The sequence below is a fragment of the Mustela erminea genome, chromosome 10, assembly GCF_009829155.1.
Source record: "Mustela erminea isolate mMusErm1 chromosome 10, mMusErm1.Pri, whole genome shotgun sequence".
NCBI lineage: Eukaryota > Metazoa > Chordata > Mammalia > Carnivora > Mustelidae > Mustela > Mustela erminea.
Window position 1 is genome coordinate 109,561,721 of NC_045623.1, and position 16,906 is coordinate 109,578,626.

The following is a 16,906-nucleotide window of genomic DNA, read 5'->3' on the forward strand; positions in this document are numbered from 1 at the left end:
GCCCTGCAGGGGGTGGGTATTTGTTTTCTTATATTCATTTTCTGCTTTTTTTTCTGTTAACAACAAAACAAAACACCAGAGTCACCCTTTATACAAGCCAGGAGTTCCAGAAAGGAAGCCACTCAACTCCCCCTTCTTCCCCTGTTCCTCGTTAGAGGCTCACAGCTGCTGTGGGACTGGTTGGTCACAGCTGCCCGGGGCCAGCCCCTCTCAGGGCTTCCTGCTTGGGGTCTCCCAGCAGAGCCAAGGGTTGCCCTTCCACCTGGGCAATGAGAAGGGCCGCCTGCCCGGCCCCCCATGCACCCTGGCTGGACCCCCAGCCCTCCTACCCCCCACCTACCCTGCCCCCCAACCCCGCTGACCTCAGTCAGTACAATCTGCTCACTCTTCACACCGATGTAGATGACGGGCAAACAAGCACATGTGCGCTCGGGGCCTGCGGCCTGAGTGGCCTGAGGCCAGTCACCTCCACGGCCACCTGGTATGCTGGCCTCCACGGCCCCACCCCATGCCTGACAGGGTGCATGCTGCGAAAAGCAGCCCTACACACCTCAGGGCAAGGCCCTTTTCTTATCCAGAGCACCCTAAGGGAGCTTGGCACCTGTGCTGTGTCACAAACCTGAACAAGGAGCTGTGGGAGGGAGCCCGGTGGGCGGTCCCTGAGCCCCGCAGAGCCCAGGGATGGTGTTTGGTGTGGACAGATGCCTGCACCTCTTGTAAAGTGTTTAGACTTTATTTACGGTGACAGACACACACACAGACACAGACTGGAGTTAGTGACATGACATAGAGGCTCGCTCCAGCCTCTGGGCTCAGTGGCCCATTCCCAGCTGTGGGAGGGTGAGGGGCGCCACCCCACAGGACGGCAGGGTGTGAGGGGGAGGGGCAGGTGGGATGGGGCACAATATTGCAGTTTTCTCTGCTGCCTCTACGCCCACCTCTTGGCCTTGGTCTTGGACACCCCTTGCACCAGATCCGGAGGGAGAGTGCTCAGCTGCCCTTGGGCCAGGACAGGAAGGGTGATGGCCCTGTCACCCCAGGTATCAACCAAAAGCAACTCATAAAGGTTGGTGGTCAGGCCCAGACATCCATCCTTGAGAGGGGGATGCCAGCTGCCCAAGCAAGCAGGCAGTGGACATCGCCCACACCACGGAGCAGCCCTGCTCCCTCTCAGAACGCCTAATGAGACGGGCGGTGCCAGGGAGGGGACACAGCTAGGTCCAAGCCGGCTGGGGACACAGGCAGGGCTAGCTAAGGGCCCGGGTGCCCTGACCAGGTCTGGCCTGGCCTCTGTTCTCCAGCACTCTGGGCTTAGTGGACATGATTGAAGGGAGGGTACAGTAGCCCCAACAGTAATGTAACATTGGTTCCAAGTCACAGTATTGGCACGGGAGGCCTGGGAGGAGCCGGGCTGGGCTCGAAGCTTGCCCTGGCCTACGGCACATGCAGGAGGGACACCTCAAGTGGGGACCCAGGAAGGCCTCCTAGGGCTTGTGGGGAGGAAAGGCCCCCTCAAGCCCCAGCTTGCTTGCCTGCGCTGGGGACACAGGCCCAGCCCGGGTGAACACATCGGGGAGGCAAAGCAAGAGGGGTGAGAGGCATTGGCCCAAGGTGGAGGAGCACAAGGCCTCCATGCTGCCCGCGCTGTCTCCCCCTGCAAGTCTCGTGACACAGAGTTTCTGTGGTTCTCTGCTTGGACGGTAGGGAAGCTGGCCCAGCAGTCCCTCTGGCCAACACGTAGGCAAGAAAACCATATCAAAAAATTGATGAGTTTACAAAAATAGAAAATAATGACAACAGGGTGCGTGGCGGGCTGCGGTGTGTCTCATGGGGCGGAACAGGGCCGGAGCCCCGGCTTGGTGACAGCGTCTTCCAGCAGCTGCAGCGGGCGCCGACCCACCACCACGTCCCGGAGGCAGCCCACAAAGCCTGTGCTGTAGGCCTTGGGCAGGGCCTGGCCCGTGGGCAGCTTCTCCAGGCCACCTGCAGGAGGACGGAAGGCAGGCCACCCCGTTGTGACCGTGGGCCGTCTGGGGACCAGCCAGCAGAGAGACCCATGGGTACTCAAGAGACCCCGAGTTACCCAAGGCCTGTCAGCACCCTGGGGGGAGGGGGGCTCCCTGACCAGGAGACACGCTCCAGCCTCCCGGCCCCACAGTCGCCCCGGGAACTGCAGGGCCTAAGACAGGAGGGGACAAGTACCCTGGCCAGTTGGTGTGTGGACAGGGACGGGCACACTCAGGCAGCACTCAGTCTGCAGCCCCAGGGATGAGGTACGTCCCTGATTCTCAGAGCCTGGGGTACCCCTCCCCTGGACCCCCTCAGAACACTCACCCAGCCACAGGGCTCCGTCTGTGTCTAGCTGCGTGGCACCCAGCGGGGAAGAGCCAGTCACGGGAGCCTCGTTGCCCACCTGAAGGGACCCTTCCCTCTGCTCCCTGGGGGGTGTGGTGGGTGAGGCCATCATCAGCTGCTTCCAGAGGGCACACCTGCCACCCCCTGATCCTCAGCCCCACACCCCTCTCTCCTGGAAGTCCCGCCTGGGGGCCAGAATGAGGGGGCACTGATACCCAGGAGCATGCCTGGTGGCTAGGGCAGCGGGGTCCTCACGCGGGTTACACTTTGCTGTAGGGGTGGCCAGGCTCAGACCCAGTGGACAGCATCTGGGCAGACCAAGCACTCCCTGTCCAGATCAGGGAGTCCCTGGCCACAAGTGCTTCTCCTTTGTCCTCTTGTCCCTCCCCCAGCCCTGGGAGTGGCCTCAAGTTGGGCACTTAGCCCCGCCCCCACCTCAAACCTGGGCCCTGGCTACGAGTGACCCGGCATGCCCGGGCTGGGCAAGTCCAGGCGCCACCCGCCGCTGTTCTTGGCATGGCCCGGGCTTCCTTCTGACCTGTGCGCCCTGACCCGCAACCAGCGGTTGGTGTTGACGGGGACGGTAGAGCTCAGCACCACGGGCTGAGAGCCCAGGTCGTAGGCCAGTTGCAGGCGCCCGTCCACGATGGCCAGCGCGATGTAGTCGGCCCGCTCTGTGGCCTTGCCGCTCCATAGCACCAGCCCCTGTGTGGCCTCCGTGCGCAAGCTCAGCTCGAAGTGGCTGGTCTGCAAGGCCTTCTCGCTGCGGGGGAAAGACCGTCAGGGCCTCCGAGGGTGGCCGGGGATGGGGCGCAGGGGGCGGGAGGGCAGGGGCCATGACGGCAGCTGCAAGGAAGCCCAGGGAGCCTGGACGGGCAGGCGGGGGACAGACAGGTCGCGAGGCGGACGGCAGCGGGGGACCGGACAGGCAGACACACAGGCAGAGGAAGGAGGAAGACAGAGAGCGGGGGCTGGGTGCCACTGCTCACCTGGGAAGGGCCCCGGAATCCGGAGCATCAGGACTTAGAAGCCGGAAGAGAGGGGAAGCAGGTGAGCAGGGGACAGACAGGCTGTGGCGTAGGGTCGGGGGGGGGTACCTGGCAGCCCTGCCCCACCCCCTGTCCCCTTTTTGGCAATGGAGAGTGTGAGCAAGCACCCACAGAAGAGACACAGGCCACGCAGAGCCTGGGCGATGTCATGTGGACACATAGGGCTAGTGGGCACGACCCAGGTCAAAGGCAGAGGTCAAGAGGCAGGGCTCGGGGCTCCCCTGCCTGGGAGAGGCCCCCGATGTCTGAACGCGCACGTGCATGTACAGACACGTATGCACACAGACACACCTGCATGCACACGCCCAGACCTGTGTGGGCTCTGATGCACGCACACACGTGCACGCGCACGCCATGGTGGTGCCTCACGGCGGGGCGGGAGCTGCAGCACGTGCAGGGGATGACCTGCCCCTCTTCCTAGGCTCAGTCTCCTGCCCCGGGATGGGAAAGCCTGGCCCTCCGCAGGGGTGGGGGTCGGCTACTGCGGGGGAGGCGCTGAGAATGGGGGAGCAGGATGGTGTGGTGGGGGCCCAGGTGCTACTTACACGGGGATCTCATTGGTCAGTTCGCTTGGAAACAAAGAGACAGAGGTGGTGAGAGAGGAGGAGGTTGGGGGCGGGCGGAGGAGGGCAGCGGGCGGCTGCGGGGCCGAGGCCAGGCCTTCCCTGCTGGCCGCAGAGTGGTCGGTGGCTGTGGCAGGGCCCGCGTCTCACCCCGCACAGCAGGCTCACACAGGACCGGACGGACGGCAGAGGGCAGGGGCGCCCGGCGCCCAGGTGGCACGTTACCTCTCAGTCACGGCACTGAGGTACTCGACGTAGGTCTGTCCGTCGAAGGCCAGCGCGTCCACGTCCCCTGCCGACTTCTCAGTCAGCCCTGAGAGACAGTCGGGGTGAGGGCTGCCTCGGGCGGGGCCCCCCACCCAGCCTCGGCCAGGGGCCAGGCTGCGCTCACCCATCTCACCCTGCTCGCAGTGAGGCCCCGAGAAGCCCCCAGGGCACAGGCACTCGTAGGAGGCCTCCCGAGGGAGGCAAGAGGCCCCATGCAGGCACGGGTGGCCGGAGGCCTGGGTACAAGGGTGGTGGGCAAAAGATGAGACCTCCACGGACCGCACCACGTGCTCCCGGTTCAGCAGCTGGCGGCCTTTCAAGGAAACCTGGGGGGTAAGGGGTAGAGCAGCGCAGTCTGGCCTGCTGTCCTCCACAGCAGCCCCCGTCCCGGACAGAGACCCCTCGGGGTTGGGGCCTTCCTCGGGACTCGACCACCCCTCCCACTGCAGAGCTCCCCCCGCCCCCCATGAGCCCCGCCCCTGCCCCGTGTACCAGCTGGATGACGCCGTCGAAGCCGGAGGACACGGCGGCCGCGCGGGCCAGCTTGCTGAAGTCAGGGGCCCCCCCGATATAGAGCGGCTCCTTCAGATTGAGGACAGTGTGCGGTACCTGGGGGGAGGTTCTGCGTGAGGGGCGTGAGGGGGCTGCGGGGGCTGCTCATGGGGCAGAGACAAGGACACTGGGGCCCAGATCAACGCCCCCCACACCCCCCCGCACTGGCCAACCCTGTCACCCGCCAGCGTATCCGGGACACAAAGTTAATCACACAGACGTGGCCTGTGTGGAGACTCAGTGGGGCGGGAGCTACTCTAGGAGACGAACGAGCAAGGGTAGAGCAGAGACCAGTACCTTGCGGGATTTCTGGCGTCCGAAGAGCAGGGTGGGGGTTGCAGAGCAAGAGCCAGAGAGCAGTGGGGGCAGAGAGCAGACAGACAGAGGCACAGGACAGACGGGGGAGAAAACAGTTCTGTGAGAGCCAGCTGTGGGGCAGGGACTGTGCCTCCCAGGAGGGGAGGGAGCAGGGAGGCGGGGGGAGCTGGCGGGAGGCCCACGGCCTTGGGGACACTCACCGGGGACTCCCCCAGCACGCGGGGCCCATCGCTGACACGCATGGCCCCCTTGCGGCCACTGCGCTCCAGTGAGACCCTGGTCCAGGTGTCCAGGGCCACTGGCTCCTTGCTCCTGGTGAGGAGGGGGTACCATGAGCAGGCTCTGGGCCCTGCCAGTCCGTCCACCCAGGGGCCTGCGGGGACCCTGCCAAGCGTCCCCGGCCTCAGTCCCAGGCCCACGCGCGAGGGCGCACCTGATGGCGGCAGCCCCCTTGCCCAGGTCATAGCGGAATTCCAGGAAGCGGTCCCGCAGCGCCAGGGACACGAAGTCGCCCTTGCCGTCTGTCCTCTGCCCGTTGTAGAAGAGCAGGCCGCTGGGGCCACGCGCCAGGAACACCACCTCCAGAGCCATCTTCTCCCTGGGGTCAGGTAGCGACAGGCGGGGGCATCTCAATGGCCCTTCACCCTGCAGGCCGGACGGGGCTGGGGGGTCCTTCCCCTCATCCGCCCCTTCTGTCCTACTGACCCCAGGTCCCGCTCGAAGGTATGCAAGCCTTTCAGCTCCAGGTAGGAGAAGCCGTTGAAGTCAGGCAGGAAGGGCTGGGAATGACCCCGCTCAGAAGCTGTGGAGGACGGGAGTGCAGTCACACGGGGCTGGGCCTTGACCCCTGGGGCTCCCTGCACCTCCACGCACCTCCACCGGTCTCTGAGCCCCAGGCCTAACTCCAGCCCTAGCGCTAGCCAGAACCCCGACCCTAACCCCACCCAGAACCCACACCCTAATGCTGAACCCCGCCGTCCTCATCCCCACCCTCCCTGCACCGATGGCCCAGTGCCCCCACCTGTCTGGCAGGTGGTGCCCCCTCGCCCCTGGGGGCACTCGCACGTGGCCTCCCCGTCCGGCAGCACGCGGCAGGGGGCGGCCCCGTGGCAGGGGTTCGGCTCGCAGGGGTTCTTGTCAGCACCGCAGGTGGGGCCTGTGACGAGACACGATGAGGTCCTGCGCCGACAGACACGCGGGCGTGCCCCCCAACCCCGCGCCCAGCCCAGGCTCCAGCCTCACCAAAGCGGCCGGGGGGGCACAGACAGTGGAACATGCCAGCCTCCAGGGCTCGGCACGGGGCCCCACCGAGGCAGGGGTTGGGCAGGCACGGGTGGTCCCCACACGCGCCCACACCGGAGCTCCGGGTCACGGCCCCCTGCCAGCTGCTGAGCTCCAGCCGCTGGTTGTTCACATCCAGGAGGCGGATGCAGCCCCTGAGGCCGACACGGATGGAGGTCCTTTCGAGCACCCTGCCGCCAGGAGGAGGGTAGGCGTCAGAGGCAAGAGACCAAGACACCCTCTCCCCCAGCCAGCTGTACCACTGGCTCCCCTGCCAGCCGGGATGAGGGCTGCCCCCTATCCCCGTCCATGCTTCTGGGGCTCTCAGGATGCCCAGTCCCACAAACAGGACTGAAAAAAGAAGTGGGTTGAGGGTCACGGCTCAGGACTAAAGGTCGGGGCAGCGCAGCCCCTCCTTGGTGGTCACACAACAGCCTGAGGCTCAGGGATGCTGCCCAGGGGACAGAATCGGGATCAGGATCACATCAGGGTCACTGCCCTCATCCACACTTGTGCTCCCCCACTGTGCTATCTGCAAGTGGCTTGGGCCTCTTAGATGCCGACCACAGGAGTCAAGAGTCAGGACCAAGCTCAAGGGCCTGGGGTCAGGGGTGTCCCCCGCTCCCTGATGCTCACACGGAAGCCTGGTCCGCCGGGACGCCGCCCACAAAGAGGTCTGTGTCCAGGTTGAGGCCATCAGTACCACTGGGGCTATGGCCCACAACAGGGGTCTCCCCATCCACGGAGAGCGTACCCCGGCGCCAGTGCCGAGACAGCTCCAAGCGGTGCCAGCGGCCGGGCTCCACGGGCACTGAGCTGGTCAGGACCGCGGGCCCCGAGCCAGTGTCAAACCTGGGGAATGGGAGCAGGGACTCAGGACAGCAACCTCAGGCGGGGACCACGGCTCCACCTCAGCCTCCCGCCCTCCCCCCTCCCCCCTCCCCCACCTCAGCTCCCCTCCTGACCATCCCTGCCAGCAGCCCCCCTCCCCGCCGGCCACCTGGGCTGCCCTGTCCACTCACCGGAGCTGCACCCGGCCCCCCAGCAACGTCAGCGCCAGGAAGTCCTTGCCCCGGGCATTGCCGTTGTACAGCAGCAAACCCTGGGGCTCCAGTGCCCGGAACTCCAGTGCCAGGCGCAGCGTGTGGTAGGCACGGAGGGTGGGGAAGGCCAGGAAGGAGTGGCCCCCGAAGGCTGGCGCAGAGGGGTGCGGTGCTGCCGGCAGACAAGGAGGGACCCACTGGAGGGGCACGGAGGACCCCCGCCCCCTCGGTGCTCTGCCCCAGCCCTGAGTCCCCAGGCTGGCCCCAGCCCCATCACCCCAACCTGGGCCCCCTTGGCCTGGCCCCCATCTCCCACCTATGGCTTGGCCCGGCCCCAACGCTTGCCGGCCCTCTCTCTGCCTCCCTGCCCCTCTCCAGCGTGGGTGGTCTTTACCCTTCTCACAGACGGCGCCCCTCCTGCCCTCCGGGCAGCTGCAGGTGAAGCCGCCGCCAGGGCCCTGGTCCTGGCAGGTTCCCCCGTGGAGGCAGGGCTGGGAGTCACAGGGCTTCAGCGGCTGCTGGGTGCCTGAGGGCAAGGGCCGGCGTCCAGGCACGCGACGGGGGGCAGTGGTGGGTGGCTGGCGTGTGGTGGGCAGGGCTGTGGTCCTGTCAGCAGGCTGGCTGGTGTGACTGGGGGACAGGGCCCGCTGGGTCACAGCAGAAGGCAGGTGGACCATGGTGGTGGCTCTGGCCGTGGCTGTGGCCACCGTGGCTCCTGTGGTGGCTCCCAGGAAGAATGCGGGAAACCAGTCTGAGGGCAGAAGGACCGTCAGGACCCCCGAGAGCAGAGCCCTGGGAGGGCCGGCAGGGGGGAGGGTCTCAGGGAAGTGGGGAGGGGCTGGGTGGGCGGCAGCCCTCACCGAAGTCCAGGAAGCGCACGTGCTCCTGCAGCGGCCGCCTCACCCCCAGGGGCCGGCGCCGGGACGCCTGTATCTGCCGGAGCAGGGCCTGGGCCACGTCGGATGCCCTAAAGGTCGTGGCTGAGAAGGAGGGGACAAGGAGCATGGGAGAACCCGACGCACACCCGCCCACCTCCTGGGAGGGCCCGGGAAGGGGCCTCACCAGGGTCAAAGTGCACGTCCACGATGGCTCGGACGGAGCTGCCGGGCCCCAGGTCCCGCAGGCGGACGCTTCGGAAGTCCTTCTTCACGTCGGAGTTCCGGAAGAGGTCGTCCAGCTGTGGGTGGGCAGTGGGGGAGGGCTCTGGGGAGCTGCCCAGGCCGGACTGTCCGGCCGCCCATTCCAGCACCTCTCTGGGTGCGTCCTGGGAGGGAAGCTAGAGGCGGGGCAGGGCCGCGCCCCTGCACGTACTGCGGTCTCGATGCTCCTAGCGGTCTCCCCGAAGAGCTCCGACTTGGGGTCAGCCATCTCTGGTGTGTAGAACAGCTCCTGCCCCTCGACCCCCTCGAGTTCCAGTACACCCTGGAAGGCCCTGGTGGCTGTGGGGGAGGTGGCAGTGAGGCCCTGCTGGGACCGGCCTGGCCGCTGGGTGGGCCACAGGCGCGGACCCCAGCAGCAAGCCACATGGGGTGCGGGCAGGTTAGTCAGATGGTCGTGAGGTTAGTGGGGTCTCGGGGGCGGGGCTGGCGCCAGTTACCGGGCGGACTTCTTGGAGCAGTGCTCCAGGCCGGCTTGCAACAGGAAAGACACGTTAGCTGCAGGGTCCTGGGCACCCACGTGTGTGTGGGGGCCGAGACCACACGTGTACATGCCTGAGCTGCGTCCAAGACCACGCACATGTGTGTCCCCAAATCAGAAGACCATACACCCTGAGTGCCCACCTGCGGGGCAGGCCTCCTGCCTGGCAGGGGAGACAGCATTCCTGGCCGTGTCCGGCCACAGGTCATGCTGAACCCCAGCCCCCGGCCACCCACTCACCGGGACAGTTGGAACCCTCTGCGTCCAGCGAGGGTGTCTTGCCATCCGAGCAGCAGCCCAAAGGGGAGTTGTAGCAAGAAGCCCTCTCCATGGGTGGCCCAGGGGTCACAGTGCTGCCACCTTCGGGGGGCTCGAGTCCTGAGGAGGTACAGTCTGAGCTGAGCCTGGCCCTGGAGGTAGCCCTCCCGGGCCCCGTTCCCCTGCGTCCTTGAGCCCGCGCTCACCCCCTGAGCCAGCCCCACTGGCCTCCAGGTCACCACTCAGCCCCTCGTCGCCGCTCCCGTCAGCACTGCCAGATTCGCCGAAGGCAGACGTGGCGAGCTTGGCTGCTGGAGTGGAGGCTGTGGGGGGCACGGTCGGCATGGGCCTCGTGGTAGTCCTGGGCATGCTGGCCGTGGTCCGAGGTCCTGGCGAGGGCTGAGGAGTGGGCTGGCTGTGGGGGGTCCTGGTGGGCGCCAGAGATGGGGCGCTCGGGGGGAAAGGCAGTGCCATGCTCAGGTTGGGCCCTGACGCAGCCACGGGTACAGGGGTCGGGCGGCCACCGAGAGCGACAGACTCTGTGGGAGGAACAGAGTCTGAGTGGAGGCCCAGGGCAGGCGGTCAGCCCCGAGCTGGGCCTTCTCGGTCCTTTCGAGGCGGAGAGTGGGGCCTTACCCTGACACGGGCCGAGGCTCCGGACGGAGATATCCACGCCCTGGCGGCAGGCAATGGTCCTCAGCTGGCATTCGTTGCCGTAGGTCACTCCATCTGACCCGCAGACCTGCGGCACAGGGCAAGGATGCTGCGATGGAAGGCCCCTCCCCGCCCCCCATGCCCTCTACGTGCCCCAGCCCTCACCTTGGTAGCACTGGCCTCTGGACAGGTGGATGTTGGGCACACGCAGCGGGTGGAGCCAGCTTCCTCTACGCAGGACGCCCCGAACTCACAGCGCGTCTCAGCACACGTCTCGGGTGCCAAGGAGTCTGAGGCAGACATGGGAGACGCTGCCGGCTCAGGAGGCCTTGCCCCTACGATGGCCCCACCCCAGGCACGGGGAGACAAGGTCAGTGCCAGGCTTGGCCCTCACCTGATTCGCAGCCACCGGGGCCCAGGGCATGGCCATCTGGACACTGCCCGCACTTGGGTCCGGCCACCCCAGGCTTACAGGAGCACAGCCCGGTCATCTGCTCACAGTCGTCCCGCACGGCTCCCCGGGGGTCACAGCTGCAGGCTGAGGGCCGGGGAAGGAACCTGAGGTCTGCGCCTGCTCTCCTCACTGGCGCCAGAGCCTGGCCCTGTGCCTGCCTGGTGTGGGTCAGGCCGGGGTCTGAGCAGTGAGGCGAGGAGCACAGGGACAGGACACACAGGTGGGAGCGCTTGGCTGGGGACTGACCACTGCCCGTCACTCACGGGTGCAGCCGCTCCGGCCGTCAGTGACGATGCCACGGAAGTTCCAGAAGCCGGGCTCACAGCGGTCACACTTGAGGCCCCCAACACCCGGGCGGCAGGAGCACTGACCCGTGGCTGGGTCACAGGTGCCACCGTAGGAGCCGTGTGGGTTGCAGTGGCAGGAACCTGCAAGGCCAGGGCAGGCTGTGGTCACCGTGGCTCTGTGGCCCCGCGCAGCTCTGGGGTGGGGCCGGGCAGGCGTACTCACTGGGGCAGCCAGCCAGGCCCACACCCCGGGCCGCCGTGGCGTTGTCCTGGCAGCAGCCGTAGGGAGTCTGGGTGCAGTGTGGGGGGGCTGCGGGGGGCAGCGGGGCCAAGGTGGGGCCTGCAGGGAGAGGTAGAGGGCTCAGATGGCAGGCATGGCCATGTGTCCACTGTGGGCCTGGCCACAGCACCTCGGTCTCCTCGGCCGCCCCCACTCAGCCCTCCAGAAGCCACCTGCCACCAGGGCCTGGGTGCCTGGAGCTCGGGTCACAGGTGAGGAAGCCGCGCCACTTACACAAACCCACCTGTATGCACAGCACTGAAAGCACGCAGGACACCCGAAGGTCAGGAACGTGCCGCCACGCACAGACCCACAGCCAGAACCGAGCCTGCTTAGGCTCGTATGTTTTCACAAACGCGCATGCACACGCACACGCACACGCGGCCACGTTCCTCCCACACTGCACACATCCAACACACACGCGCGGACACACACCTGTGCGTACGTAAGTCTACACACACACGGGCACTTGTGCACACGTGAAAACACAGTAAACGTATTTACCGGAGCCCCGCCCGTCTCCCCCCTGCGGCGGGGAGGCCTCGCCCCCACCCCCCACGGAGCCCCGCCCGGGCGCAGACGGCGGGTTCGTGGCACTTACACCCACACGCACAGACGAACGCTCACCAACGTCGCACCCCCGAACACTCTGTGCCTCCGTGCCCCCCATGCAGTGTCCACACGGACACGTACTGCACACCTGCGCGCACACAGCTGGGAACACAAAGGCCACGGCACAGATGCACACACGCCTGCCGGGCCCTGCAGGTCCACTCACCGCGGCAGGCGCCCTGAGCCGTGACATACAGTGCTTGCTGCGCCTCGCACCTGGCCTTCTTCAGCTCGCACTCGGTGCCATAAGTGACCCCGTCTGAGCCACAGACCTGGAGGGGTGGTGTTGGCGTGGGTGGCCACAGCCAGCCGCCTGCTGCCAGCCCAGAGCCGGGGTGGGGGGTGGGGGGCCTCACCGGGCTCCTCAGGACGCTGTGGCAGCTGAAGTCGCAGACGCAGGGCCCGTCTTCCGAGTCCTCGTCCCAGACGCCGCCGTGCTGCCGGCAAAGCTCCTGCTCACACTCGCCGTCCTCCCCAGAGCCAGAGCCTCCAGAGCCGCACTCCGCTGCGGGGAGGGGCTGGGTCACCTGCGCGGCCTGTTGGAGGCCCACGTGTGGCAGCCCAGGCCGGTCGGTCCCCACGCCTACCCTGCTCACAGGGCCCCGCCCGGGCCTCCTCGATCTGGGTCTGCTGCTGACAGGCGGCCTCTCGGAGATGACACGCACTGTCGTAGGTGACACCGTCGCTGCCGCACACAGGACCGGGTGGGGGCTGCTCGCACTGGGGGCACACACATCGCCCCGCCAAGCACACCGCCCCGAAAGCACACACCTCGTCTCCACAGGTCTCTGCACGGGCGGGACCGGGCAGGGGTCAGCCCGGCGGAGGGGCACCCCGGACCCCAGCCTGCCCGCCCCCACAGCCCCACTCACGGCAGTGTCCTGCTGAGACCACGTGCAGGCTGATCTGGTGTGTGCAGGCGTGGACGTGCAGCTCACACTCGCTCGCGTACGTGTGCCCGTCGGAACCGCACACAGGCTGCGCCAAGGTCACACACTCGGAGGGGCACACGCAGCGCCCAGTCTCAGCCTCGCACAGAGCTCCGAAGCGGCACTGCCCACAGCGGTCTGAGGAAGAGGCCCCATCACCACGGCAACCGGGATGCCCCACCCCCCACTCCCAGCCAACTTCGCCTGCCCACCACTGACCACAGGGTCCTCGGCGAGCCACACGGATCTCCCGTCCAAGGGTGCAGGCCGTGGCTTCCAGCTCACACGTGCTGCCATACGTGACCCCGTCGGTGCCACACACGGGGTCGTAGATGCCCGGACACGCCTGCTGGCACACACACTCCGCTTCACCGTTCTTCACAACACATGATGCCCCAAATGGGCAGTGCACCCCAAGGCACGGGGACAGGGGTTGATCTGGGGAGAGCACGGGCAGCCAGTGAGGTCCTCCTGCTCCCCCGGGCTCCCGCACAAAGCCCCCAGCTCCACGCAGCAGACCTGCTCCCAGGGTGGGGACGGGGGGGGAGAGTGCACGGGGAGAAGAGCCAGACGCTCGGGACACAGCAGAGACACGGACAGACACAGGACAGATGCAGACAGGGACGCAGACCCGAACAGCCTCAGCCCCCTGCTGGAGTATGGGCAGGGGCTGCCCCCAAGACACAGGAGCTCCCTGACTGCCCATGGTGGGTGGGGGGAGGGCCAGGCTTATGCGGACACCTGAGCTACTGACTGCTAGCCACCAGCAGCCTGGGGACGCTTGTCTGTGCGGGGGGGGGGGGGGTTTCTCCCCTCCGTGGAGGGGGTGTCTGCAGCCCACAGTCACACCCAGGGCCACAAAGGGGAGGAGATATCTGTCCACTTGCTCTGAGAACCACAAGGCCAGGCAGCAGCAAGCCACCCCCCCTGCTGAGCCGGGGGCAGACCTCGGGCTGTGGGCTCCTGGCGGCAGGCGAGGTACGTCATCCTGCCAGCAGGTCAGGCTGGAAGACACAAGAGGCGGGGCAGACAGGGAAAGGACCGAGAAGAAAATACCGAGGCGGAGAGAGAGAGTGGACAGACAGACAGACCGACCGACGGACACAGTGGGGGGTCGGCAGAGCCACAGCGACGCAGGATAACGCCGTCTCCACCGCCTGCTGCTCGCCCCCACCCCCGCACGGAGCCAGAGACTCTGCCTCTGCGGGAGCACTGGTGTCCCCACAGTGGGGGCCCCGGGGGCCTGCAGGGGGATGGGGCACGATGGCCTCACGGAAGCACGAGGGAGCCTGACCCAAGAGGCCTGCCTCTGCCCACCTACCCCCCACCCCGGGGGCTCCAGGCCACCCCCCCCCCCCGCAGAACCCCCTGACCCAGAGCCCACTGACAGACGCCAGCCCCGCCGGGCCTCCCCCAGGACCCCAGGAGGAGCATGACTCGGGATGGAGATGGTAGGTGATGACAGGCCCCGGGGACCAACACGGGACCCGCCCACTCTCAGTGTGGGCCGCACCCCTGCTGCTCACCGCACGGGCCCTGGTGCTTGGCAGGGATGAGGCGCTGCTGCCGACACTCAGCCTGCTGGCGCCAGCAGTCGCTGTCATACGTGTGCCCGTCGTGCGCACACACGGGTCTGTAAGCCCCGTCACAGACGACACGGTCGCAGGAGCAGCGGGGGCGGCCCCGGCGGGACAAGCACACGGCACCAAACCTGCACACGTCTGGGCACCGGTCTGGGGCGTGAAGAAAGGAGATCAGACAGCCCGGGGGGGCCACGTCAGCCCCCACCTCCAGACGTGCAAGGGATCCACGGGTGTAGGGGTGGCGAGTGGGCACCAGGGAGGAGTGCAGCAGCGGGTGAGGACAGGCAGGGCCAGAGGGCACACGGAGGGGCCAGGCTGGGCCCTCCCCCAGGTCTCCCCACCTTGAGGCTGGCACTGGCCAGAGCGCACTTTCTGGAGGAGGAGACCACGGGCCGCTCCCGTGCGGCCCATGACGCACTCGTTGTCGTAGGTGACACCGTCATCCCCGCACACGGGCTCTCGCCGGGGAGGACAGCTCTCCGGCCGCAGGAGCAGCTCCGGGCGCCGCGTGCGTGGGTTCACGCGGCAGACGCGGCTCGGGTCGCTGCGGGCGCCCTGGCAGGGGTCTAGAAGGCGGGAAGGCACAGGTCAGAGCGTGGGCGCGCGCACGCACAAGGCAGGCCTCGCGCTCAGGGGCGGGGCTCACCGCAAGGGCCATCGAACTTCTTGAAGATGTTCTCCTGGCGGGCGCACGCGTGGCGCAGGAGGCGGCACTGGCTGGGGTAGTCGGCACCGTCGCTGCCGCACACCGGGCCGTCGGGGGGCCCCTGGCAGGCGGCGGGGCACAGGCACGAGGCTGTCTGCCCGTCTGCTGAGCGCACACAGGTGCTGCCGAAGCTGCAGGTCACGTTGGCGCAGGGATCCCGGGACCCTGCGGCGGTGGGGGAGGAGGGGGTGTGTGGTCTCGAGGCCATCACCACGGCCTCCAGGGAGCCCACCCGAGGCGGGCACTCACCGCAGGGCCTATGGCTAAGCCCTGGGTGTCCCGAAGACGTCCCTGCCACCTCCAGGGAGCCGGCCTGGGACGCACACTCACCGCAGGGCCCGCGGCTGAGCAGGCGGATGCGGCGCTGCTGACTGCACTGGGCCCGCTGCAGCTCACACTCGTTGCTGTAGGTGGAGGCGTCGGAGCCGCACACGGGCGCCACCACGGCGGGACAGGCGCTCTTCTTGCACACGCAGGACGCTCGGCCTGAGCCCTCTGCACTGGGCTCGCACACGGCGCCGAAGCCGCACAACATTCCTCGGCACACTGGGGGCAGGGCAGGAGAAGCAACGGTCAGAGCCCTGCCCCCAGGTCTGCTGCCCTGTGCACACCTTCTGCCCTGGCCCAGGGCACCCATGCACACCTGCAGTGTCCACATGCCTGTGGAGACCTCAAGATGCACTCAGTGTATTTGTTCAGAACCCCCACAGACACCTCTGCCCGTGCCATGCGTGTCCACACATTCTGGGCTGGGTGCTGACCGGCACACACACCCCACGTCCACACACGCCCATGTACCCTGACAGGGCCTGGCCCTTCCCCTCTCAAACCCCACCCACCCCAGAGCTTTTCCCTGGGGTAGAAGCTTCTCAGCTGTGGACGGGTGGCACCTCCCAGACCTTCCGGTAGCACCAGGGAGCTATGACCCCCATCACCGGGAGCCCCACATGCGGCAGTGCGAGACACAAACCCCCAGACCAGCTCCACGGCAGGGAATCGGCCCCACCTTGCTCAGGAGCCCACCCTCTCCTCACACCAGAATCAAAGGCCCTCGGCTGACTCCTGACCTAGACCCTCATAGCCCTGCCCCGCTCCCGGGAGCTGCTCCGGCCCCAACAGCAGCCCCAGCACCCCCACCTCTGCTCGAGGTCAGACTGCTGAAGAGCAGACAGGCTCGGAGTCAGGCCACAGGCTCCACCTCTGGCTCTGCGCCCCTCCCTGGCACCCTAACCCAGGCCTCCCTCCATGTTCCTCTTTTCTTCCCACAGCTCTTCTGTGTGGCCGGGCCTCCTGGGCCTTTCTCTGCCTGGCCCCTCACTTCTGCCCTCCCCCAGGTCCCTCAGCTGTGGTTTTCTTGATGTGGCCTTCTGGAAGGTTCCTGGTCCTCCAGCCCTCCTAGGTCTTCCCAGAGGAAAGCCGGTGGGGCCCCTCTCTGAGGCCCCTCGGGCACTCACAGGCCTGCACCTCCCCATCTACCAACCCCCCTCAGTCCATGTCCTCACCACCGCCCCCCCCGGCCTGCGGCCCTACCTCACTCCCCAGCGACCTCCTCCAGGAGGCTGAGCACAGGGCCTCTGCCGACCTGTCCTTTTCCTCTTTCAACATTTTAGTTCCTGACTCTCTGGTGACAAAGTGCCAGCACATCCCAAGGAAGTGGCTGCCCTGACCACCACGGTGAGGGACCTGAGTCGTGAAACCCGAGCTGTCAGGGACGGCCCCTCCTGAAGAGAGGCAGGCTCACTCCAGTGCTCAGAACTCCTGCCCCCACGGCGACCCCAGGTGTGCGGGCCTGTCCTAGGTGCCGGCGTCTGCGTCTATGTTTCATTGGGCCTAACGATCGTTATGGTGGACAGGGTGGGTGGGGTGCCCCACCGTCGCCTCCCAGCAGGCTCCGGAAGTAGGGCAGGAGGGAGAAAGCACCTCTCTTCTGGGGAGGCCAGGGCCCCAAAAGGGGCTGGAGCTAGCGGTCGCCACGGCGACCCCACAGTCGCACGTGTGTGCCCCACCCTGCGGACCCCAGAGCCCCAGACCGCCGCTGCGTCACCGGCCCCGAGACTGGGCAAGTTATCACGCCTGC

General features: G+C 67.2%; 1 protein-coding gene across 16 annotated transcripts in view; it reads right to left on the reverse strand.

Moving 5' to 3' along the window:
* Positions 1 to 712: 712 nt before the first annotated feature.
* AGRN (agrin) overlaps positions 713 to 16,906 on the reverse strand; it is a 33,051-nt gene continuing 16,857 nt past the window's right edge. For 2 of the 16 annotated variants that reach the window (XM_032360734.1, XM_032360747.1), the window contains 36 exons: positions 15,160 to 15,375; positions 14,770 to 14,994; positions 14,465 to 14,689; positions 14,067 to 14,273; positions 12,760 to 12,978; positions 12,484 to 12,678; positions 12,199 to 12,399; positions 11,968 to 12,116; positions 11,778 to 11,883; positions 10,943 to 11,059; positions 10,696 to 10,860; positions 10,373 to 10,516; positions 10,144 to 10,268; positions 9,961 to 10,066; positions 9,531 to 9,881; positions 9,307 to 9,444; positions 8,740 to 8,867; positions 8,491 to 8,605; positions 8,289 to 8,408; positions 7,823 to 8,179; positions 7,408 to 7,603; positions 7,022 to 7,237; positions 6,347 to 6,576; positions 6,126 to 6,260; positions 5,810 to 5,906; positions 5,538 to 5,702; positions 5,305 to 5,416; positions 5,084 to 5,095; positions 4,727 to 4,843; positions 4,359 to 4,560; positions 4,193 to 4,280; positions 3,950 to 3,973; positions 3,345 to 3,377; positions 2,894 to 3,118; positions 2,335 to 2,438; positions 713 to 1,983 (listed from right to left, as the gene is read on the reverse strand). In XM_032360734.1, the coding sequence (XP_032216625.1) occupies positions 1,826 to 1,983; positions 2,335 to 2,438; positions 2,894 to 3,118; positions 3,345 to 3,377; positions 3,950 to 3,973; positions 4,193 to 4,280; positions 4,359 to 4,560; positions 4,727 to 4,843; positions 5,084 to 5,095; positions 5,305 to 5,416; positions 5,538 to 5,702; positions 5,810 to 5,906; positions 6,126 to 6,260; positions 6,347 to 6,576; positions 7,022 to 7,237; positions 7,408 to 7,603; positions 7,823 to 8,179; positions 8,289 to 8,408; positions 8,491 to 8,605; positions 8,740 to 8,867; positions 9,307 to 9,444; positions 9,531 to 9,881; positions 9,961 to 10,066; positions 10,144 to 10,268; positions 10,373 to 10,516; positions 10,696 to 10,860; positions 10,943 to 11,059; positions 11,778 to 11,883; positions 11,968 to 12,116; positions 12,199 to 12,399; positions 12,484 to 12,678; positions 12,760 to 12,978; positions 14,067 to 14,273; positions 14,465 to 14,689; positions 14,770 to 14,994; positions 15,160 to 15,375 (5,723 nt within the window). In that variant the 3' untranslated portion in view covers positions 713 to 1,825. The remainder of the gene's footprint in view (positions 1,984 to 2,334; positions 2,439 to 2,893; positions 3,119 to 3,344; positions 3,378 to 3,949; positions 3,974 to 4,192; positions 4,281 to 4,358; positions 4,561 to 4,726; positions 4,844 to 5,083; positions 5,096 to 5,304; positions 5,417 to 5,537; positions 5,703 to 5,809; positions 5,907 to 6,125; positions 6,261 to 6,346; positions 6,577 to 7,021; positions 7,238 to 7,407; positions 7,604 to 7,822; positions 8,180 to 8,288; positions 8,409 to 8,490; positions 8,606 to 8,739; positions 8,868 to 9,306; positions 9,445 to 9,530; positions 9,882 to 9,960; positions 10,067 to 10,143; positions 10,269 to 10,372; positions 10,517 to 10,695; positions 10,861 to 10,942; positions 11,060 to 11,777; positions 11,884 to 11,967; positions 12,117 to 12,198; positions 12,400 to 12,483; positions 12,679 to 12,759; positions 12,979 to 14,066; positions 14,274 to 14,464; positions 14,690 to 14,769; positions 14,995 to 15,159; positions 15,376 to 16,906) is intronic. The other 14 variants (XM_032360740.1, XM_032360748.1, XM_032360738.1 and 11 more) reach the window with 13 other exon arrangements.